This window comes from Diceros bicornis, chromosome 14, assembly GCF_020826845.1.
Source record: "Diceros bicornis minor isolate mBicDic1 chromosome 14, mDicBic1.mat.cur, whole genome shotgun sequence".
Lineage (NCBI taxonomy): Eukaryota > Metazoa > Chordata > Mammalia > Perissodactyla > Rhinocerotidae > Diceros > Diceros bicornis.
Genome location: NC_080753.1, coordinates 8,763,824 through 8,789,209, shown reverse-complemented (window position 1 = coordinate 8,789,209; position 25,386 = coordinate 8,763,824). Strand labels below are relative to the sequence as shown.

General features: G+C 34.9%; 1 protein-coding gene across 9 annotated transcripts in view; it reads right to left on the bottom strand.

The window, feature by feature from the left end:
• The window catches only part of KHDRBS2 (KH RNA binding domain containing, signal transduction associated 2), a 552,762-nt gene that overhangs the window by 466,452 nt on the left and 60,924 nt on the right, over positions 1 to 25,386 (bottom strand). For 8 of the 9 annotated variants that reach the window (XR_009221966.1, XR_009221967.1, XR_009221968.1 and 5 more), the window contains exon 2: positions 3,929 to 4,056. The exons of the other annotated variant lie outside the window; for it this stretch is intronic. Coding sequence is in view for 5 of the 8 variants with exons in the window: in XM_058554086.1 (XP_058410069.1) it covers positions 3,929 to 4,056 (128 nt within the window). In the remaining 3 variants the exon portion in view is untranslated. The remainder of the gene's footprint in view (positions 1 to 3,928; positions 4,057 to 25,386) is intronic. 9 annotated transcript variants of the gene reach the window in all.

Here is a 25,386-nt window from a genome sequence, read left to right as displayed (position 1 = left end):
GCATGGTGCTTTTGAACATATTTCAGAACTTTAATTTTCTGCATTAATCTACATAAGAAATTGATTTGAAAGCAGCACAGGAGAACGTGGCTGCATTTGATCTTAAAAGGGGCCACAATGGGGGCCGATTTACACTCCTGGTGGATCCACTGCTTTAAAAAGTTGGCAGTTAACTCAAGTCGAGAAATAAAAAGTGGGCCTTGGGGCAAATTTAATTGAAGAAAAGGTCTGATCTACTTCACAGGAGTCTGAAGGCAACATCAAAATGGTATTTTTAAAAGGTGCTGAGAGGCTGGATGGCACAGGTGGACAAACAGGCACAGTGGCAAGCAACAAGTAGATCTCCTCGCGCAGGTGCAGGTGGTTCCCTCCCCTCTGCTCATGCTCTCTCCATTTGCCCAGGTTTGTGACAGGCACTCATTCTGCATGTCTAGCAGTAACAAAAAATAATAGAGCTTCAGCCACTAAGGTATATCCTTGTTTCTTAGGTCCTGTAAGGCACTTGTTTGCTGATGACCAAGAAATTTTGGCATTTTTCAAATGCTTAAAAGATGAATACTGTTTTCATTAATATCAAATTTATACCCCAATCTATGGCTCTGTTCTTTTTTTGTATAAGTAATAGTTCTGCATGTCAACACTAAATCATAATGCAATCTCTGAAGACATTATAAACAGCAACTAAATTCAATGTGCATATTTCCAACGCTACAAACAATGATAGAAGAAACCATGACCAAGTTTACAGATGCAAAGTTTACAGACAAAAACAGTGAGTTAGGACCACTGCTTGCCTGATAGAGACTATAAAATGATTCTGATTACAATATGCATACCAGCTGGAGATGTTACAGTTTGAAAAAATAAATGTGTATTGGACTATGAAACATATTATGTGTGGATTTAGGGAGAAAGAGTTAATATTAAGGTTGGTGAGTGTTCTGCACGAATCTTTCCAGGGTCCTCTGCGTGAGCCTCATAGGACTAGAGAGGAACATATTGCCACATGTTGCCTCCTTGGAGGTCTATCAAGAAATAATTGCTCTGATTCTAAAATATTTGCAAATGCAAACAATAGACGTACAAAATCTATTTCTTTACTAAGCTCATTACAAACAAAAATATTAAAAACAAATAAGAAAAACTGTTCATTAAAATAATTGAATAATATGGCATATTTTCTCCAAATTAAGTGATCAAACATAAAGCACGAAAGCGAGACAAATTACTCTTCATGTGTTTGAACAGTGTTCTTATATTTTCTATAATTTAAAATCTTAAACCTTCTTTCAATTCCTCGTATTACTCCATTAAATCAGCAAATTAACTTGAAATTGGAGACTGACTGAAACAAAATCTATCCAAAAAAGGTCATGGAATCAAGTCAGGATAAGGTCATTTCCTCAAGAATTCCCACAGTTGTTTATTGCCCTTTGTTGGAGAGAACTATCATCCCCACATTAATTACCAGCTCAAACAGACAGCAGGCATCGAGGGGAGAGACGGCTCAGAGAGCAGTTGTGAAGAGCAGGTCTTTCTCCAATATACCCCCTGAGGAATAAGTCACTTTTTATTATAAAAGATTAAACTTTAAATCCATAAATAACGTTGTACTCTGCTCAACAGTTCATAGTATCGTATGACACCACATACTCAATCGCTCACAACTGTACACCAGACACGACTCACATTTAAGTGATTATAATCTTAACTCAACCCCATAGATATTTTTGTGAGACGCAGGCCACAATCACTCAGCAGGAGAGAATCACCACTTGTCAAATAAAATACGGTTTTCAAAAGGTTGACTTTAATTTTATGGTTATAGTATAAAAACAAACAAAAACAAATGTAGGTCAACTTGATAAATGATTCTGTTCTTTCTCAGTACTTTTTTCTGTAAAATGGCTCTAAGAGTTCTCCTATGTGTGATAATTAGATGTATGAAATGCACATCCCTTTAAAAAATAAATTACAGCAGATTGGCTTTCTATTCATCATTAAAAAGTGGTACATTTTCCAAGGTAAAATCGTTATTTGATAATACTCCATAAAACCATTAATCATTAGGAGCTATATTTTTCACATGCTTCCACATTTTACATGAAAAAGGAATACAAACCTGAGCATTACCAGTCAAGTTAAAAATGTAATGGCTCACAACAAATGAAGAATCTAAAATAACAGCAACCTAAGTATCTCCATCTGTAACAAAGATATGTCTTCGAGCAATTCATAATCTCCCAGTTACCTCATCAGTAAAATAAAAGTTTTATATATTCTATGATTTCCAAGATTAGTCCCAGCTTAAGCATTCTGTGATTCTAAAAATTCTAAGAGGTACAATAATTTCCTAGTGAGACATGGTTTATTTCAACATCGATGGGCAGTTTTGTTGTTTGATCATCTTTCTAAAAATTATGAAATTAAATCTCACACAAAAAATAGATATCATATTCTTGTTTCAAAATTAATAATTATGAATCAAACATAGACTATTGCAATATGCAGCATAAAATCACTCATACTGCCACTTGAAGAGCCATCAGGACCTGAAATGCCTTCCACACCTTGCCAACCTAATTTGGTCAGAGACATAGAGTCGCATTTTATTGAGAAGCAGAAATTGATTCTGTCATTGGCTTTCCCATACCCAGGGAACAGACAAGTGTTATTCCCAGAAATAGTATCAAGTTATATAATATTTAAATATATGATTTAAAGAAAGAACCTTGTACTCTAGACTATAATGGGTTAATTAAGCAAGTTCCTTAAAAAAAGACATATTTTTCCTAATATCCCATCACAGTTCTGCCATATTTTATTACTATGTAAAAATTGTCATGTACATTTCTATGACTGCCTAACCTAATATTCATAAAAACATGATTGTAAAGTAAATCTAATAAAATTTAATTTAAAAAATATATCTCTTGAATGTACCTTTCTTACAATAGAGTAAGTCTAGATCAAAAAAAAAAAGAAGCACAAAAACTTGCATGCCCAAAAACCTCATCTGAAAGTTAAATTTTATGGTTTGGTGGGCTGTAACAGTTTATCCCTGTTTGAAATAATTATAAACACAACAATTCTACTTAATTATATTTACTAAAACATCATATTAGAAGACAACTGGTAAACTACAGCACTTATTTCTGTAATCTTTATTATTAGGATAATTACATGGTCCTTGCTTCAGATTTACTCTTCAGAAAGTAAATTACCAGCTTGAATCTTTGGGTTTCCATTTTTAGCTTACTTAATTTATTTGAAAAAGAAAAAAAGGGAAACTCCTTTTGCCCACTGGAATTTACGAATATAACTGATGTAACCATGCCACTGAATGCCATATTTCATAATCATGATTCTGGTGATACAAATCTCACACGATAGCAAAATATCTAGTGAAAAAATACTTCCAAGAGAACCATATCATAATTATTTTTATAAATGAACCCTGAATGCAGAAGACTAGACGTTACAATCCAAGAGTCTAATAAAGACTATATTACTTTCCTTGATATAATAATTCCCTGCTGATTGGCTAATGCTATATATTTAGTATCATTAATTCTACTCCCTTTCATAATAAGAATATACATTTTAACATGAACCAAAACATAATCAAGTGAGTGTGTATATTTGGACAAATTGTTGAACCATTTACATGGTAAATAAATGATTAAAGTATCTAATTATGCTTTCCACATTCACCGAATTAAAATTCTAGAGCCTTCAGTTGAAAATTACTCTCATCATTGTACTTTCAAAGAGTTTTCCTTCCTCTACATCAGTATCGTATATTTGTATATACTAATATCATGAAGCTTCACATATTTACTTCATGAAAGGCAATGAATAAAATATCAAGTCTTATTTGTATCATTTTTTTCTTAATTCTATGAGAATAAAGCATATACTGCAGTACCTTTGGATACTGTTTGACAGGAATCAATACCCTTTCTGAGAGCTTTATGTTTTTGTTGCTGATAACATCAAGATACTTCTTTTCTTCATCTTCCTTTTTTCCATCAGAACCTTGAAATTTTTCAATTTCTGAAAAAAAATTCACAAGAAAAAAAGTAAGTGAAATGAGAAGTCATCAAAAATATGCTGATTGTTCTTATTACTCCCCTTCTGAAACAAGATTTTGAATTATCTTGACAAAAGTTCGGAAAGGGATCACTGACGATGTAACTGTCTTCTGGGAAACAAATGATGCATTTAATTCATTTTTAACATCTTCAAACAAAATAGGAGGAAGAATATGTCCTTTAACTATTTAACTTGTGTAAACAAACATAATTTTCCTAAGAGCACTGAAGAGAACAAAGTATAGTTTAAGGTAATGTGTTTCTTCACTCAAAATTATTCCTAAGAAAAAAATTAATTGAAAATAGTAAACATTCTTTATCTAAAATAGGGTAATAAAAATAAATAGCATGTTATTTTATATTCTAACCAAACTTAAAGGCAATTAAAAAGGAGGTCATACAAAAGTCATATAAAATATTAAATCTACAAATGCTGTCATTTATACTCATCAACATGAAATTATCTGTCTAGATATTTAAGAGGAATTACTGATTTTGCCCTACAAGAATGTTTCCAAAATGGATATTTTTGAACTAATATACACTATCCATTTTTTCCTTTTAAAATTAATTTATCCCACAAAGACTTTTTGAACATCTACTAGGAGTATCACAGATAGAACAGAAAACAAGAAAATGTCTCTGCTTTTATGGAATCTATGTTCTAATGGGGAAAATGAACACTTAGCAAATGAATATAAGTGCACACACTTATTTATGTGTGGGGGTAAAGAATAAATAAAATAAGGCTATTAAGAATGTAAAAGTAAGTAGAGTCAAGGAGTAGGGCTATTACTTTAGATTTATAGGGTGATATTTAAGCAGAGCCCTGAATATTAAGAAAGAGTAGCCATGAGAAGATCAAGAAGTCAAATTTTACACTCTGATGGAGAAACAGCTTGACTTTACTCTTGGAATAGTAAGAAACAAGAAAGCCTGTGTGGTTGAAGAATAGTTAATGTAGAGAAGAGGTTTGATAGGTGGTTACAGGACAGGTCACGCAAAACCTTGTTAGAACACGTGACGTTCTCTGCTTTTTATTGTGAATGTAATGGGAAGCCACTGGCTGGTTTCGGTGGGGGAGGGAGGCAGCCATATTTGATTCTTATTTGTAAAGTTAACACCAGATGCAATATGCAAAACCAATCATAGCAGCAAGCAAGCAAACAAGGAAACCAACTTGCATTTGTCTAGCTGAGAGATCATGCTGACTTTGTCTAACAAGGTGGGAATGAAACGGTGAGAAGAACGTATGTCACTAGAGTCACTTCATGGAGTTCACTATGCAAAATCAGTGTTTTGGAGAAATCTTGAAAAATTCATTTCCTTTGTTTCTTTTATGTTTATTGGACAGTTATTACCATAAAATCACTTGTAAATATTAATTGTCTCCTTGCTCTTGGCCTACTGTACTATTTCAAAGCACTACCTAAATTAAAATATGAATGTGACTGTTTTTTAGTTTTCTTAGAGCTAGAACAAGAACATTCTGTTTCTGTTATTTTTGAGTACAGAAAAGGTGATGATAGTTATTAAGTATGGAAATTCTGAATTCACATAATTTATATTGCATTTTGAAACAATTATTTTTTAAAGGTCTAACTACTTCTGGAGATAAGAGAAATACTATATTGCATCTAACAGCTTTGTTCTTTGTTATTTTATATTTAATTAGCATCTTTCCCAAAATGATTTCACATAGCTTATATAAAATCCCTGTAACATTCCAGGTAGTAATCTGTTAGTGGATTATTTATTTGACCCGTGTGGAATTTTTTAAAAATCTTTTTGAAGTAAGATTACATTGCTTACTCAGATAATGCCTGAATGAATGCTACACTGCCTAGTTTGTACACTCATTTACAATCATTTTTCCAGTTACATGCTATAATTTCCCTAGAGACAACTATCTTAAAATAAACTGAGCTATTTTTGAAAAGAACTTAACGTGTAATATGTCTATAATTTCTACTTAGTATGATGGCATCAGATTTTTACTTTTCTATTCCAGAGTATTAAGAAGTCATTTAGGGGGCCGGCCCGGTGGCGCAAGCGGTTAAGTGCGCGCGCTCCACTGCGGCGGCCTGGGGTTCCCCGGTTCGGATCCCGGGCGCGCACCGACGCACCGCTTCTCAGGCCATGCTGTGGCGGCGTCCCATATAAAATAGAGGAAGATGGGCATGGATGTTAGCCCAGGGCCAGTCTTCCTCAGCAAAAAGAAGGGGACTGGCAGATGTTAGCTCAGGGCCGATATTCCTCACACACACAAAAAAAAAGAAGTGATTTAAACTGGCTGTCTTTTTAAACCTGGAAGCACTCTCTATTCAGGCCTTTCTTTCAATTCCTTCTATAATTATTACATCCAGAACTCTGACAACTGCAAAGAAAGAATATTCATTATATCCTCTGATACTGACAATAAACTTTGATCACTACCCTTTGGGTACATGCACCTGCTTAATATCACACTCCTAGCTTGCTGAGGCAACTGTAATGTGGGACACACTGAAGAAGCCAACTCAATTCCCAATCTACTAAATGTACAGTTTCTCCCTTGTCACTCTGTCATAAAAATAAATTGAATTTGTCTGACATTATTTGCTCTCAACAAAACCACTACCTTAGGCATTTTTAGATGTTTGCAATTTGATCAATCGATGATTAATTCTAATAACTTCTCCACCAAGAAATGGAGTGGAATTAAATACCATTTCCACCATTTTTTCTGTTCATTTCTATACGTTCTTTTTAAAATTTTTGATATTTCTTTTGCCCTTCTGATACTTTGAGGGAGTTATCTTGTCTTCCCTGACATATGTACATGACTAATAGCTCAGTAATTGCATTTGTCAACTGCAAAGAATGGTGTCTGCCAGACCTGCCTGGTTTTTTAAAACCACAGAAAGGAATGGATACAGCACCTTTAATTTCTGAATTTTTAGTTTAAAGTAATTCTTTTTTTATTTCATAATTAATGTATGCTCATTGTGAAACAGTTATACAATATAGACAATTTAAAAAATGTCCAGATGGCAGGGCCGGTCTTTCTATTTTCGTTTTAATTTCTTTTTTAAAATTGCATTTTTTGTATTATTTCTATATTTTAGAATTCAATGAGGGATTTCTTAATGGGTAAATTTTTGGTCAGGACTCTTGTATATTACATGAAAAGGGTGTATATTCTTTCCTGTTGGGTTAAAAGTTAGATATAAATCAATCAGATTTATACTGGATCCATCTTGGAATGAAAGAGGCATATGAGAATTTCTTTGGAATATGTAGACAAGAGTGGAATTTTGGTTCATAAATTATGCACATACTTAATTTGACTAAATTCTGCAATTTTGTTCTATAAAATATACCAGGCACAGTCCCACAAACAGCAGAAGTGTTTCTATGACTTCCATTTTCCTCCAATGGCTTACTTTTTGAACTTCACTTCCTTCTCTTACAGAAACAAGACAGAGCACCTAGTATAATAAAAGAAAAAAAAACTAAACTCTGAAAATATCTCCACAACCTAGGTGATCTACAAGAACCCTATCACGCAAGTGGGTTTCTCAAAATACTGAAAATATCAGGAATTCTGTGGGTCCTGTGTCGGGGAGCAATTATGGGGAGATCGTGGAAGAATGAAAAAGAAAAATTCTGATGGTTCCAAGAGTCCTAGAACACAGAAATTTCAAGCAAGTACCTATCCTCAAAAGGAGAGATGACCTCTAGAGCAGAATTCTCAACATGATCTGAAAAAAAAACACATAAAACTGGGACAAGATTATATAATCTCCATTTTATGAGTGATTTTGAAGTAGACAATAAAGACCATATAATATACGAGGAAAAAGCTGAAGGGACTACGAGAGCACAAGCACTCTAGGATTTCAGAAAACAATAAAAACGGCCTTCTTTAAATATGAAGTGCCTTCCTGAGGGAGAAAAATTGCCTCAAGGAAAATCCTAATGGAGAATGAAGCAAGGACACTACTCTTGCTGAACAGTCTATTCCGACAGAGATCTCCTAAAGGTACAGGCAAAAGTTTCTCATTTAAACATTAACAAGAGAAACAGATTGTGTTAAACCTCATACAAGTACACCATAAGAAAACAAAAAAGGAAAATGAACTAAATAACCTATTGGCAGAAAATGAAAGCAGGAGAGAAACATATGATAACAAAGAGAAAAACACTAAAATATAGTATTTAAAATGAGGGGGAAAACGTTAAGAAACCTATAAAAGCAATGAAAGAAGACTATATATCAGAAATAGGAAAGGCTTGTAAAGAAGCAACTAAATTAGAGAAGCATGTAGAAAGAGCCGTCAAAGCTCAGGAATAAATTAGAATTTATTTCATAAATGAAGAATAAACTAGAAGTAAAACAAGACTAAATGGACAAAAGAACAGAAATAGAAATAGAGGAAGGAACTAACAATTACTATAAAATCAGAAAGTTAAAAAGTTTGAGAGGAAATGACGAATGTGGAAGAGAGGCAAAGAGGGGCCAAGATAAGTATAAGTGGAGATCCTAGAAGAAGAAAACTAAAGCAGTAAAACTGAAGAAACACTAAAAACTATCATTCAAGAAACTGTTTCATGAAAGAACCATATGAAATGTGACATGAACTGAGAAGTATGATTAGCTCAATGTTCTGATCTGAGGGAGAGGCAAATAAGGAGAGGGAGAGGGAAGAGTAGAAAAGAGAGATTGATTTTGAGACTGAGAGGTGCAAACAATAATACAAGATTCAATAGATTAGAAGTAACTGCTACAAAATAATTAGATCCAGAGAGTGGTTAAAACTCAGGCTATAGCTTATGAGCTGCAGGTCTGCCTTGGTTTCACACCTGGAAGTTAGGAAAGAACTCGTGGTGTGTTATGAGGATTAAATAAGTTAATATAAGCAAGGTGCTTAGAAAAGTGTCTGGAAAGAGCATTGCTGTTTTTATTATTATTCTCATTATTATTATATTAAACTTAAAGGACCAAGTAACCTTTGAACTAGAGTCATAGGCAAAATTTCACTGAAAAGGGAGCCAGAAACTGATCCTTTGGTTAAGAAAGCCTTATAGAGAAATAGGGAATGCAATTGGCTGGATTGAGGAATAATAGTATATAATTCTTACATACCAAGAATGGCTCTTGGGGCCGGCCTGGTGGCGCAAGCCGCTAAGTGGGCACGCTCCGCTGTGGCAGCCCGGGGTTCACGAGTTCGGATCCTGGGCGCGCAGTGATGCACTGCTTGTCAAGCCATGCTGTGGCGGCGGCCCATATACAGTAGAGGAAGATAGACACGGATGTTAGCTCAGGGCCAGTCTTCCTCAGCAAAAAGAGGAGGATTGGCATGGATGTTAGCTCAGGGCTGATCTTCCTCACGAAAAAAAAAAAAAAAGGAATGGCTCTTCATTTTTCTAACAATTTTTTTAAAATATTTTTAATATCTGTCCTATATTTCTAATTTAACATACAACCTCAAGATAAATCAGTGTCAAATAGTTTAAAGTTTAGATGAAACTCATTCTGAAAATATGAGTAAAATTTCAGTAAAAGGGATTCTATTTGAATATCTGAAATTTATACCTTCATATTCAAGTCACTTTCTTAGCACAGGATTTTCTCTGCAATCATAATTCATACTTTCTAAACGAGGTGTGCTGAGTATTTAACAGCGGCCTCCACACATTTCTACCTAGTATTTTTCTGACCTCCAGAATATAGTTGGCTTAAGATTTTAGAATCATTAATAACTATAAAATTGATGCTTTAGGCTGTGTCTGTATTTTAATGCTCTACACAAGTTATTTTATTGTGCTTATATTTATTTTTGCAACTATCACATTATAAAGGTTCTTATTTTTAAATATAAATGACATATATTAACAAATACAAGCAGAGAAATCACAAATGTCTGGTTCTATGGGAAAATCAGTTATTTAACATAAATGAATTTTTCTCTTAAATTTAAAATTGAGCATTTACATATTTTAAGTAATTTTTCTAAAATAACTTATTTTCCAGTCATTTCAAAAAAAAAAAACACACTTCGCATGATCCGGGGACTTTATGATATATGTCAGTTATTCTATTCATGCTAATCAATGAGAGTAATGACTTTATGCTTTTCATTAACTCAATAAATACTACCGAATCATAGTCTACCTCATGTGTGGAGGCTTAAATATAGAAGGGAAAGAGGAAAAGCCAGGGAATAATGAAGGAATCTTAGCTTGAGAGACTGAGGTGGACGAGTTACCAGTAACCAGACTTGAGATAAACCTTGAAGGTAAGACTTCCTACCCTAGCTATGGATAGGAAGTGAAGCAGGAGGGAGAGATGAACAGAGGACAGCCCCTAGATAAGGGGGCCTATCGAAAAGGTTGATCATGTGTGTGTGTGTGGGGGGGGTGTGTTTAGAATATTCATCTGATCACGTTTTTTAGTTTTGCAATTAATTCTTCCTCGTTTGTTTAATTTTTTGTTTGTTTTAGTCACTTTTAGTTACCATTTTATCCTGGTGGCACTGTATCACCTCTACATACACATGTATTTAACCAAGAAATCATATAACCAATCTTGTTGGAAGTATATACTAAATAACACTAAACATGCTCTTAGTCAAACAAATTGCATAGATCTTTTCACGCCAAAATTTCCTCAAGGAGAGTGAAACACATGCTCTTCCGGGTACTTATAATTCCAAAATTCAAAACAGGAGGGACAAATTTAGAATATTCACACACATAACCTCTAGTTCTAAGGAAACTTTAAAGAATCAAGATACATTTAGGGCCGGCCCCATGGCTTAGCGGTAAAGTGCGCGCTCCGCTACTGGCGGCCCGGGGTTTGGATCCCGGGCGCGCACCGACGCAGTGCTTCTCCGGCCATGCTGGGGCCGCGGCCCACATACAGCAACTAGAGGGATGTGCCGCTATGACGTACAACTATCTACTGGGGCTTTGGGGGGATAAAAGGAGGAGGATTGGCAATAGATGTTAGCTCAGAGCCGGTCTTCCTCAGCAAAAAGAGGAGAATTAGCACGAATGTTAGCTCAGAGCTGATCTTCCTCACAAAAAATAAATAAATAAATAAAACTGTTAAAAAAAAAAGATACATTTAATTACCAAGTAGACTTTGAAAATAATTTTCAATGCAATATCAGACAAAAGAACATATATGCAAGGTGTAATTGTAAAATATATTAAAGCAAAGAACATGGAATTGCTCTAAGAAGAAAATGGGTTATTGTCAATAAAATGTAAATGACTTTTAAATATAACAACATGGAATGCTGCCAGTATTGAGTTGTTTTGAAATTTATGCTCATCTAAAATCAAAAGTCAATAAGAGGTTGTAAAAAATCCTTTCACTTATGGACACTTTCAGAAGGGACTTTGTAACACAACCGACGCTCAACTGCGTCGTGATTAGAACTCCTCATTATAAATGGAGCATGAACAACTTATAGTTACATAATATAACTCAGCAAAGGTTATCCTACTTGTTCTACCTTCAAATTATACTCAATTTCTAAGTAAAAATGTTTTCCACTCTTTATGTTTGAATACAAACCAAACCTTTAACAATTAGTGTTAACAGAATAAAAGAGTACAACATAGAATACTATTTTCATCTTCCTTTTAGAAAACCCCAGGTGAAATTTCAGAGATTAGTAAACCATAATACAGTAGGATTCTAGCATTTTGAATTCTAAGTCCAAAGTCAAATTCTAAGTAGACTTGGCAGGGAAAATTATGAGTTGTACTTGTGTTATATTTAGATGATATTTAAGCAGAGATATATCATAGGTCATTGGGTATATAATTCTGGAGCCCAGGGGGTTGACATAAATTTTTGAGTTATTAGCCTGTGATTGATAATTCATAGCTGGGGATTGGGATGGAGAAAGGAAGATTACCAAGGACTGAGCCCAGCAAATAGAAGAAAGGAAGAGAAGGATTCAGCAAATGAAGGAAGAAGGGGCAAACAGTGAAAGGGGAGGAAAACCAGAAGAATGTGGATCACAAAATTCAAGTGCAGGAATTACCCTAAGAATGGCAAAGAAATCAACTGAATCATCCCACTAAGTTTAATTAATGAAAACTGAGTTTTGACCATCAGACTTGGCAAGGTGAAGGATGCTGGCAGTCTTTCTAAGAATGATTTCAGTCACTCATTAGAGTAGATTTATGAGAGACTAGGTGGCGAGGACATAGATAGAGCGAGTATGAAGCTTCTCTGTATGGCTACTTTGGTTTATTGCCTTCCTGAAGCCTGTTCTAAGCTCCTTGAGACCTTCGTGTACTGTGGCTCCTTCAACCTGATAACATTTTCCCCTTTCTTTCCATCGCCGGAACTAAATCACATTCTTTGAAGTGACCTGAGCTGAGCACACTTCCAGAGGATTTCATCCACTCTCACAATCCCCATCTACTATCTTTCATTTTTTCAGACATCAACCCCACACTACCTTTCTGAGTTTTAAATGTCTTCCTCAACTTCTTACTCTACATTTCCACTCCAAAATTTCCAAGACGGATGAAACTCAGCATACCTCAAACTGAATTCACCTTAACTCTAAAGCCTACTCTCTCTCTCTGTATTCCCTTCCACCACAATCTTCCTGGTCACCCAAAAACAACAAGAATACAAACCTTAGCCACTTAAACATGAGTTACTCCCTGGTCCTCACCATTCCCCATGCAGTAGTCATCAAGTCTTGTTGATTCCATCTGTGGAGCCTCTCTCAAATCCAGCTTGTCTACTCCAGGCTCTGCCATCACTACTCCAATCCCCTTCACCATCCATTTTCTGCACGGCAGAAGCCTTTCAATTCCTTTCCCCGAAGATTCATGTATAGCTTATCTTTCACATCCAAGCTGTCTTTTTAAAACACAGATTTGAGCATGACACATTTCCCTTTTCTCTTGGAATGTGGTATTTGTATTGTGTTTATTCCCTGGCTATACTGAGCATCCAGATTGTCTTTGTTGAAGGAATGAGTGTCACCACTCTGACATGTACCTGCTTCTCAGTGCCTGAAGGTTAAATTCTTAACTTTTTTCCTGTCACTAAATATTGATCAACTGTTCCTTTCTTGTCTCTTGCCATCCTGAAGCAAACCCTGCATTCTACGCTCACACATCCCCTAAGCAACCATGTGCTTTCAAAGTCTGTAGACTTCTGCTCAGGGTCTTCCCTCCTTCCTCTGACCAATGAAGGATTACTCTTTCTTTACTGTAGGCCCAGCTTGAACACTCACCTCACATGATTACCCCATCCCAGGTCTCCCTGGCACTTTGTACTTTTTAAATACAGCACTTTATCACCCTGTAATGTGCTATTTACAAGTGTTTTCCTCATTAACTGTGACTTCCTTGAGGTCAGGGACCACATCATATTTATTATTTTTTTTGTGGAAGGACTCATTACAATGGACAACTTCAAGTATAAACTCAAAATCAGGCCTACTCATCAGACTGTCTGTCCAAATGAGTTTTTCTAGAAGAATGTCTTTGGTTTTTAATACAAAAACTTTGTAGAATGTATGCGACATTCAATACAACAATTTTTAGATTATTATTTACATGGGAAAACATATTTATTTCCACAAAACACAATACCACATTTTAAAATTCATATTTATTTCCACAAAATACAACATTTTAATAATCTGGAATGGTTTTAATTTCACGTACATGTTTTGAAAAGCCCAAAGGAAGGGGAGTGACATCTAAAAGTGGTGATAAGTATTTAAAGCAACTTGTTTTTACAACCTTATTGTTTAGTGGTTGTTAAGTGATATTTTAAACATTTTACAACCAAGCATGATCTCTTGTTACTTATATGTTGCTGTTTAACTGTAATTTTGGTTATATTTTAGGAAATTGGTTGAAGCTTTTGAGTTGACATGTGATGCATTACAATTCTTTGTAAATGTAAAATATTGGAAATGTAAATGTAAATTTCCAATATAAAATATTGGAAAATAAGGTCTCAGACAGTATTTTTATTCAATATATTTGATTTTTAAAAATGAATTACTAATGTTAAGTGGAAGCAGTCTGTAGTCACATTAAGGTATTTCTGATTTTCCTATATTCATATTTCACTATATTTATTTCCAGAGCATGAGTAGAACATATGTCCTATATTTGTGGAAAAAACGAGAGACTTTAGTTTTGTCAAAGATATCTTGAGATATACTATCTTAATAAAAGAAAACAACACACTTAAAATCAGCAGCAGGTCAAGTTGCATTGGTTAGGTTCAAATTAAAAGTAGGTTCAGAGCCTACTTTTACTGTGATAATTATCTAAATCAGGATTTATTCACCATTTAGAATAATTTTACAGAAATACTGCACCCAGCTGTGCTTGAATTTGTATTTATTTTCAAGATGTTTAAAAGCCTAATTGCATTAGGCATTCTTTGTGTTTAAAAATCAACTTTCTTGAATTGAATAAAGGTGAACTATTATTCATTGGAGTTAAAAATTCCCAATACGTCAATAGCAGAAAGTATTTAAATAGAACCGAATACGACCTGCTTCAATTCATCATGCTCCAGGGCACAATTTCTTTGTCCGATACTTTCATTCACTCAGCAAACGTTAGGGGGAGTGTCTTATGATGTGTAAGTCATTGGGAGAGAGAAAAAGTAACACTCTGTCTCCAATTGCTAATTATCTAGTAACCAATAATTGCAAGTATCACAGGGAAATAGTCCTTATTTTATTGTTGTTCATACCATTTCTAATTTCTTATCTGTATATTTCAATAAGCCAAACCATCAAAGGCAAATTGAGAAGGTTATTAAATATATTTGAAGCATTTATGAATGGCATAAATTGGAAGCCCATCTTCCTTAGCATCAATGTTCTTGCTGAATATAATATATGCAAATAATATCCAATTATAACACTAGTATATAGAAAGAATTAAGAGATTCCACACATACACGTATGTGTGTATATGTTTCTGTGTGTGTGTGTGTGTGCGCGTGTGTGTAACCTCCTACATTTTGTTGGGTTGTTTTAAAAACTAGACAGGATATAATTTATGCTCTTGGTGTTTGTGGTGAATTCTAATCTCTAGGAAAAATTTATCAACCTTTTCTCTTTATCCCAGTCATCTTTACCCAACTCTAAAGTGGGAAGCTTCTCTAATGAATCAAGGTCAAACAATCAGGGGCCCTATGAGAAAATAAAGTTTGTATGGTGCTTAAAGTTGATGCTCTACTTTCCATTTGTTCTTTGTATTCCTCTTTTTTACTATTCTCAGGCAGCTGATGTAATAAAATGGACTTGCCTCATCTTACGAATGGGCCTTTTACCACTGTGGTGCAGTCCTGGACAAAATGCACACTAAGGGCCTGTCTTTGGTTGTTCTTCTTTAGATGTAGTGAGAAATGTTTTATTTTCTTTGAGTCTGTCTTCCTCTACCTCTTCTCACCAATGAAGCAGTAAATCCTTGAGGATGAGTTTCAGCCCTGGCCTTAAGGGGAAGGGGCCAGTGTCTGGTTGCTACTCAGTCTGAAGTTAATCTTAAATTAGGCTTGGGGACAAAAAGATTCCACAGGCCTCACAAATGGCATAGCTTATCAAGATAAAGTAGAAAGCGTTTTGTGTCAAAGTCCCAGGAAACAATCTCTCCTCATCCCTCACTCAGGAACACGCAGTGGGAATGGGTGGTTGATTGTAGACTTGGAAATTTAGATCTTGAGATCTCTCTTCTAAACAAAGACACAACTGTACCAGCCACTCAGGAGGAACCCCATAAGGTGTAACTGTTATTTTCTTTCTACTTTATAACTTATTTTGCATTCCCTTTGTCACATTTTCAGACAGACATTTTCCTTTTTTAAAGATGTGAAGACAAAAACAAGAGTTGATAAGCTTCTAATCTCTTTTTGTCATGTTATTATTTTGACAACTTCCTAGAACATGAAGTTCACTTTCATTACTATTTCTTTGCTGAACACAGGCAGCTAAAATATACATAGATTTGATCAAATCTATGGGATTATAAACTAGGGACTACAAGACGTACCACTACCTTTTACTTGACCTTGTGTAAGTCCATTTACATTCTTAGTTCTAAGTTTCATTACCTGTAAATGATAAATTTTTTCCTTAATGAATTTGAAGGGACCTTCCAACTCTGATATGTGTTGAGTCGAAGTCTATAATGCAAAAACAGAATGTGATGTCTACAAGGGTAGACAGATTCAATATAATTATTTGTACCTTTATTAAAAAAGCTTGAGGTAACCAGCTTTGAATTATTTTCTTTTTGTGACTTCATCTCTTTTCCATTTTCAATTTTTCTATAGCTCAGATTCTATATCGTAATGGTTAAAAGTGTGACCTCAGGAGTTAATTAACCACTCTATGCCCTAACTTTCCCCATCAACAAGTGGAGATAACATTATCTACTTCACACTGCTGTCTTGAGGGTTAATGGTGATAATAACTAAACTGCTTAGAATACTACTTGATACACTATTGTTGCTCTTGCTATAATTCTTGATGTCCATGAATCTACCTGTAGGAAAAAATACCCATGCTCACACTAGAGTCCTAAACTGGAAACTCATCAGAACTATAGCTGAAGGAAGAGTCAATAGGATGAGGAAGAACCTGAGGCACTCTATCCTGCATAGTGTTTATTTATGTTAGTTGTTCACAGATTTAACTTGACTATTTAGATAGTTGAAACTTTGTACTTTTATTCCTAAATCTTAGTGGTGGTAAAAGATGAGATATTCCTGTATCAAAACAGTATTTTATTGTACAAACAAAAGTTATTTTGCATCTTCATGACAAGTAGGCAGGTTAGATGGGAGTCCTTGAATTATATTTGGGGGGAGGTTTTATATATAAATTTTATAAAAATTTTATATATAAATTTTTAAAAAATATACATATATATATTTTTAAACAACAGCTTCATTGAGATATAATTTACACACCACAAAATTCACCCTTTTAAAGTCTATAACTCAAGTTTTTTAAAATATATTGACAGATTTGTATAACCATCACCACTATCTAATTTTAAAACATTTTATTCACGCAAAAAATAAACTCCATGCCCATTAGCAGTCACTCCCTATGCTCACCTCAATGCAGCCCCCGGCAACCACTAATCTACTTTCTATCTCTACGGACTTGCCTATTCTGAACTTTTCATATAGATGGAATCATACAAGATGTAGCCTGTTGTGCCTGGCTTCTCTCACTTAGCGTAATATTTTCCAGGTTCATTCATGTTGTAGCATATATCAGTACGCCATTCCTTTTTATGGCCAAATAATATTCCATTGTATGTATATACCTCATTTTGTTTACTCATTCATCAGTTGATGGTCATTTGGGTTATTTCTACTTTTTTGATAAAATTTTTAATGCTGTTTTGAGTATTTGTATACAAGTTTTTGTGTGGACATGTTTTCAGTTCTCTTGGATAGATTCCTAGGAGTGAATTAGTAGCTACATGCTTAACATTTTGAAGAAACACCAAATTGCTTCCCAAAGTTACTGTATTATTTTAAAATCCCACCAGCAATGCCAGAGGATTCCGATTTCTCCACATCTTCACCAACACTTGTTATTGTCTGTCTTTATTTTAGCTATCCTAGTGTGTACGAAGTTGTATCTCATTGTGAATATGATTTGCATTTTTAATAGGTAATTATATTGAACATCTTTTAATGTGATTACTGGTAATTTACATATAATCTATGGAGAAATGTCTACTCTAATCCATTGCCCATTTTTAATTGGATTAATTGTCTTCATCATTGAGTTGTAAGAGTTCTTTATATTCTTGGCTACGAGGCCCTTATCAGACAAGTAATTTGCAAATATTTTCTCCTATTCTGTGTGTTTTCTTTTCACTACCTTGATAGGATCATTTGCACCACCAAAATTTTAATTTTGATGTAGTCCAATTTATCATTTTTTTTTGTAGCCTAATTTTTCTGTCATATCTAAGAAACCTAAGAAACCATTGCCTAACCCATGGTCACAAAGATTTACTCCCATAAGAGTTTTATAATTTCAGTTCTTACATTCAGGTCTTTGATCCAAGGTGACTTAATTTTTTGCATATGGTGTGAGGTAGGGGTCCAATTTTATTCTGCTGCATGTGGATATCCAGTTGTCCCATCACCATTTGTTAAAAAGACTATTTGTTCTACACTGAATGTTCTTGGCACTCTTGTCAAAAATCAATCGACTATAACATGAAGGTATATTTCTGCACTTTTAAATCTATTCTATTGATCTGTCTGTCTATCCTTATGTCAATACCACACTGTCTTGATTACTGTAGCTTTGTAGTAAGTTTTGAAATCATTAAGTGTGAGTTCTCTCCATTTGTTCATCTTTTTCACAACTGTTTTGGCTATTTAGGTCCTTTGGATTCCCAAATGAGTTTTTGGACTAGTTTGCCAGTTTATGCAAGAAAGCAGCTGGAATTTTGATAGGGATTGCATTGAATTTTTAGGTCAATAAGGGAATTTTGTTATCTTAATAATATTTAGTCTTTCAAATCATAAACATGGGAAGCATTTCCATTTATTCATGTCTTCTTTAATGTCTTTCAACAATGTTTTGTAATTTTCAGCATACAAGCCTCACATTTCTTTTGTTAAACTCATTCTTAAGTATTTTATTCTTTTTGGTACTATTGCAAATGGAATTATTTTCTTAATTTCATTTTGGGATCCTTCATCCCTGATATAGAAATACAATGTACTTTTGTACGATCTTGTATCTTGCAACCTTGCTGTACTTTTTTATTAGTTCTAATATTTTTGTGTGGATTCCTCAGGATTTTCTATATCAATTACATTTTGACATTTACATTCTCTTAACAATCTACCTTGTTCCCCACCATAAATTCTTTGGAAGAGAGTATATCATTACATTATTCTCCCAAATCAGCAAAATTTTTAATAAAATAAATCTAAGGAAGAAGCAATTGAAAGGGAAATTTCTTAGTCATCAAACAAAAGTTCTCTAGAAAAATAAACACATTTGTTATAAAGCACAGCTTAATGTTTTTTATTCTAGTGAAATTGAAAATAATACTACGAAATAATGACAGCACTCTAAGAATCTTTTCTGAGCTAAGGAATGAAAAAAAGTCCCTTGGGCATTGGACACTCAATAAATCTTCATTGAATGAATATAAAAATGAATGTTGTATAAAAATACATAAAGTGTGCACAATCCAACTAAGAAAAATCAGTGAATTCTCATCCCCAGAGGAAAGTTTCAGTGCAGAAAAGATGGCCCCAGCACTGATTTCTGGCTTAGGCTGGACAGTAGGGACACTGAGCCCTATTTCATATGAGCAAATGGAGAAAAAATAGAACAAGACTAAATATTAGAAATTCTTTTTTAAAAATTTAAATTAATGAAGTAATCAAAAGCGCTACTTTGTAAGTTGTTAAGCTGTCTGTGTCTAAAAATATTAAAACAGAAGCAGAATAAGCATCTGTCGTGGATTCTTCAAAGTGATTTTTCAATCTAGGTAGGCAAGTGGACAAAATGACCTCCAAGTTCCCCGTAGGATCTATAATTCTATAAATAAAAAGAACTCAAGTCTCTAATGCAAAATAAACATTGCTTTTAGAAAATACAATTTTGAACCTCTGTCTAAACCAACTCCTGCCATTTGCAGAGCCTGGGGTAGTAGTAGAAATAGAAACCCCTATACCATAAGTCTAAATACTTAGATGTTATAAACCAGGTTAAGAAACAGTTAAATAACATAAGTTCTATTCTTCTACCATGACAAATAGATCTTCCTACTTAATATTGGTATTCGTATTCATTACTTCCTACTCAGTATACTGCCAACTAAGTGAATGGATTAAAAGAATTTAGACATCTAGAACTCCCTCCAAGTTCTATGCCAGAACAGAACAGTATGGAAAGAGCCAGACTCACTCTCAGCTCTATCTAATACTACAAGAGGCCACTCCCACATCTGTGTGGACATCCATCTCACATCACCAAACTCCATCCTTGCACAGGGCCATGTCTTAGAATTCTTTAGGCCTGGGGTTGGCACATCTGTGGTGTGGTCTGTCCATGGGAAGATGGACACCCAGCCCATACTGCCAAGCTTCAGTCATACATCCTCTGCACAAAGCCATGCCTTGGAAACCTTCAGGCAAGATATTCATACACAAGCGGTGAGGTCTGCTCTCAGAAGATGGACCTGAGGAATATATTTAAATAAGCCCTAGAAGTGGGCATGGGGCCCAATGAGTAGGGATTTGGGGGTTTCAGGTGCTCAGAGTATGTTCTAGAGATTGGGGGTGGGGGCCCTGACTTTACATGGGCAGAACAACTTGGCCCTAGGAGACTCTTTGTCGCACAAGGAAAGCAGAGCCAGAGAAGAACCATAAGGAGCTTCCGTAAAGCACAGAGCTCAGAGGAGGGGCCCTTCTGGCCCAGGTCTAATAAGGACAGTACCATGCTAGTCATTCTATAATCTACGTTGTCCTCTCGCACTTTACCAAACAAGATGAAAATCACAATGACAAGAGAATTTGTACAATAATTAAAGCAACCATTTAAGCTTTTAATCTTATGGCAAAAATTCAGAACAAGGATTCAGAACATGAAAATTTCCCTCAATAAATGGGGTATTCTATTATTAAAAATGAATTTGTCATATGTAGGTAATTTCAAGGTCCCTTGAACACATAAGCAAATTTAACAGTATTTTTTTTGTGTGTGTGTGAGGAAGATCAGCCCTTAGCTAACATCTGCCAATCCTCCTCTTTTTGCTGAGGAAGACTGGCTTTAGGCTAACATCCATGCCCAACCTCCTCCACTTTATATGGGACGGCCCTTAGCTAACATCTGCCAATCCTCCTCTTTTTGCTGAGGAAGACTGGCTTTAGGCTAACATCCATGCCCATCTTCCTCCACTTTATATGGGACGCCGCCACAGCATGGCTTGCCAAGCAGTGCGTCGATGAGTGCCCAGGATCTGAACCCCAGGCTGCTGCAGCCGAGCGCGTGCACTTAACTGCCTGCACCACCGGGCCGGCCCCCTACAGTCTTATGTTTTCCCTAAATTTCCATCACAACTGAGGCAAATGTGATAAAGATGTGCACCATAATATCAAGTTGAAACTTTCAAACTCAGTTGTGAACATAGATCAACCAGTATTTCTGAAAACCTGTATTTTATTGAGGAAAACCTGTGGTACAATCAAATCAGCATGAATTCTAACTGGTATCATGTACAATACATCAACAATCATTTATAGAAACTGTTCCTGAAGATTACGCTAAGAACTCTGCTTCTAAGAATAATGGGTCCTGAAGCAGCTTACTCTTCTGGTAAGACACGCTTTTTGCCAATTCAAGTATTTATCACACTAAGCATTAAAAATGAGCTTTCTTGAGCCCAGTCTTTCAGACTAATAAACATGAAAGCCCTCTAGTGTGTCTAGTACAGACAAAGTCCATGAATTTATAAATACAGATTTTAGAGTAGGGATAAGAATTCTAAAGCTTATATAAACAGATGAAAGAAGCTTACATAAAAATAGAACAGAAAAGGTATAATTAAAATGTGGCAGATGTGGCAGACATTTGAAAGACATTTTGAAAGTTGTAAGAAAGGGTTGTGGATTTTTAAAGATGCTTAGAACAATAGTGTGCAGTTCACATTAAAATGTCCAAGATACTTTAAGACATCACATAAATGACATCTAGCTGGAATAAATAAGACAATGAGCTCACATGGGAAAACACATGCTTTTAACAAAACTAAATTAATTTGTGAATCAAACTTTCATTTTTGGTTTGTGAAAAGGATTAGAAGAAGAAAATATTCTGTCCTATGACCTTAAAATACTAATCACTATTATAAAGTCATTTGTGCAAAATGCCTTAAGCTAGCAAGGGAGGAGACAGTTTTTATAAAAGATAACTAAAGTTCAGTCATGTCAATGTATACACATTTCAAAGTTAGGCACTTTGATAAAATTAAAGACATAAATGTTTTGGGGGACGTGTAACTTATTTCCTTGATTTTAGAAATATTTTTTCTTATGGATATCCAAAAACTCATCTTTAAGTAACCTTTAGGGTCAAAAACTCTATATAGTTACTTAAACGCACATGCAATAAACATTTCTTTTTTTAAGATGTAGTATGTTAAAGTAACTTTACTTAAAAAGAAATCAGCACTAAGTATAGGGCTTGTGTTTATTCAAGTATACATTCCAAACTAGTACACACATTCTATTACAGCTGGAAATAGTATTTTATAAAACAGTTATACCATTTCCCAAATTTTATAATCAGTGAACAGGAATTTTTCCCATTAAATTTTCAGAAACTGTGTTCTTCAGACATCATACACCAACTTTGACTACTAACTGACCTCCCAATTCAACTTCATAATCTGCTGGTACCTCAAAAACAGAGAAAACTGGCAACTCCCTTGGTCTCTTTTACTTCTTTACCCTTATATATCTAAGACATTACTCAATCTTCCCAATTTCCTTTTAAAATATTTTCAAGATACAAATACGTATATACATGCATATTTACATGATATATCCATACTCAAGAATGAGATAAGGGGCCAGCCCGGCGGTGTAGTGGTTGGGTTTGCGCACTCCGCTTCCGCAGCCCAGGGTTCACAGGTTTGGATCCCGGGTGTGGACCTGAGCACTGGGCCATTGGGCCATGCTGTGGTGGCATCCCACATACAAAACACAGAGAAAGACTGGCACGGATGTTAGCCCAGGGACAATCTTCCTCAAACAAAAAGAGGAAGACTGGCAACAGATGTTGGCTCAGGGCCAATCTTCCTCACCCCCCCCCCCAAAAAAAATGAGATAAGAAGAGTTATGCTATATAATACATACATATATACAAAGAAATAGATAGATAGTTGATAGATAAATAGATACATAGAGATGGATGGATGGATGGATGGATGGATGGATGGATGGATGGACAGACAGATGGATAGATGAATGAATGGATGGATGGGATTCTTCCCCTACTGACTTTCTGAACGCAGTTGTTCTTACTTCATACATAGACACACTGCTATTGGTCTATATTCTCCAGGGCCAGACACCCCAGGCAGGGCATAGGCAGCATACACCATATAACAAATCAAGTCTACAAACTTCCACCTAATCATATTTATCTCTCTATTTACCTGCCCACAGACATAACGTATTTATATTATAGATGTAACAAAAATGTTATTAGCAGAAAAAGAATGATCTATTTTAGAAAAATAGAAGAAAAGGAATCTATTTTATCCACAGACTCACGGCCAATTTGGTTTATATGATTAGCAAGACGGCTGGCTCTACCAGGTTCAGCTCAGGAACTGTGCAAGAAATGCGAGCCAGCAGCCTTACACTGCAAAACCTAATACCTATTTAGCCCTGAAGGTGAGTGGATAAAAACTGTTACCAATTTATCCCACAAAATGCCTGAACCCAAAGTAAAAATCCATGTGAAAGTAGATTTTAAATTCAAACGGAATTTTGCAGCAAATAAAAGATAGACACACATAATAAAAATCCAAGAAATTTAAAAGGAACCCATAAAACTCTTTATCGTTATCTAAACATTATTATATGAGGATAAGCTGTCTTTGGCATCTGTCCTCCCCATTGACTGTCATGTGGCTGAACACAATGTCATCTCTATATTTTGAGGAGCATTCTATGCAAAGATTATTTTAAAATATACTGGATTTTTGACAAGAGGAAGTAGTAAATGATTCCCCAGAAGAGGCATGATAGGAAGAAGAAAAAGTGCTTTTGAGCGTCTCTCACCCCACCACTCTCCTTTCTCGTATGTGGGAAACAGAAGTCAAAAGGGAAGGAGCTTTGAAGAGAAGAATCAAAGACAGAGTAAGAAGCGGCAGATCGTGTTATTTTGTGAAAGTGGATGAGCTTCATTTTTGGAGATTTATAGACCATTCCTAAAGTGTTGTATAAGGTCTTACATATCCCTATATATATAAATGTGTTTGTGCACCTGTGCACACACACTCACACATTCACTACCAAACTACCACTAGATATTGAGAATATTACACCAAGTGCCACTTGGAACTATTATCTCAAGAGCAAGAAATGTTGAAAAATAGTTTGGTTTTCATTTTACCTGGTAAGAAAAATTGTTATCAAGGAATTTCAGACTCTCTATTTTTATTGGGTAGAAGAGTAGAAAATAGAGATGATGTTCCTAAGAATTCTATGGTTCAATAATAAATTCCTCATAAACACTTAACATATGCTAGTCACTATGGAAAAATGGAAAGTATATCATTTTAGTATTCCTAAAGCCATCAGCAAATAGATTATCTCTTTTCTAGAAATGTTATATTTCTTTATGTGTTTCCAATTAAGAGTTATTCATAGAACAAATTACTTTATCAGAGAAACCTGAACATGAATAGTTAAATTAACATTCTGATTCACAAAAAGATAATAACATAATCACCGATTTTATTTCAACAATTTTAAAGATGAGGTTAAGAAAGTCTCCCAGACTTATTCTCTAAAATAAAGATAGAGGAAAAAGTCAGGCCCAGGTATAGATCACCAAGCTAGTGAATATTTCTTAATAATACTCTAATGTACTACAAAGTTCCACCTATAATGAGTACCCAGAAAAAAAAAAACTTTGCAAATTTCAAACCCAACCTAAATTCTTTCTGTCTTTCTCTTTCTGTAAACACGCATATGTGCAAACACTCACATGCAGTTCTAAAGGATCCCCTTCAGTTTATCTCTGACATTGGGATATCTCTAAAAATCAAACTCGTGATAAATTAAGCACCTGAATTCTTGGAAACATCAGTTAGTCTTTACCAAAACAGATAACGTGTATTCTTTATCAAATAACATCATCCTGGAACATTAAATTCTTTTAAAAGCAAAATACTATGTAAATAAAGTTATCAAGGGAAGAGCTGCCCCTTGCTAGAACAGATTTAGTAGAATCAAAAGCAGAAAAGAGGCCAGATTGCAGTCATAAAATTTCAGAGATGAAACAAGTCTAGGAAATAATATCCTTGTTGTAACAGAAATGAATACCTTAAACTTCTTATTCTAATACATGTGTGTTTGTTTTCTCAAACAGGTTTTATGGCAAGAGACACACATGATGATAAAACACTTTGGCATTTAATTTAAGTATAAAATGTATTGAGAAAATAACTATAAAACTGCAAGATTTTGTCCATGGCAAATTGGACAGCCTTGTCTTCTATCCTTGGC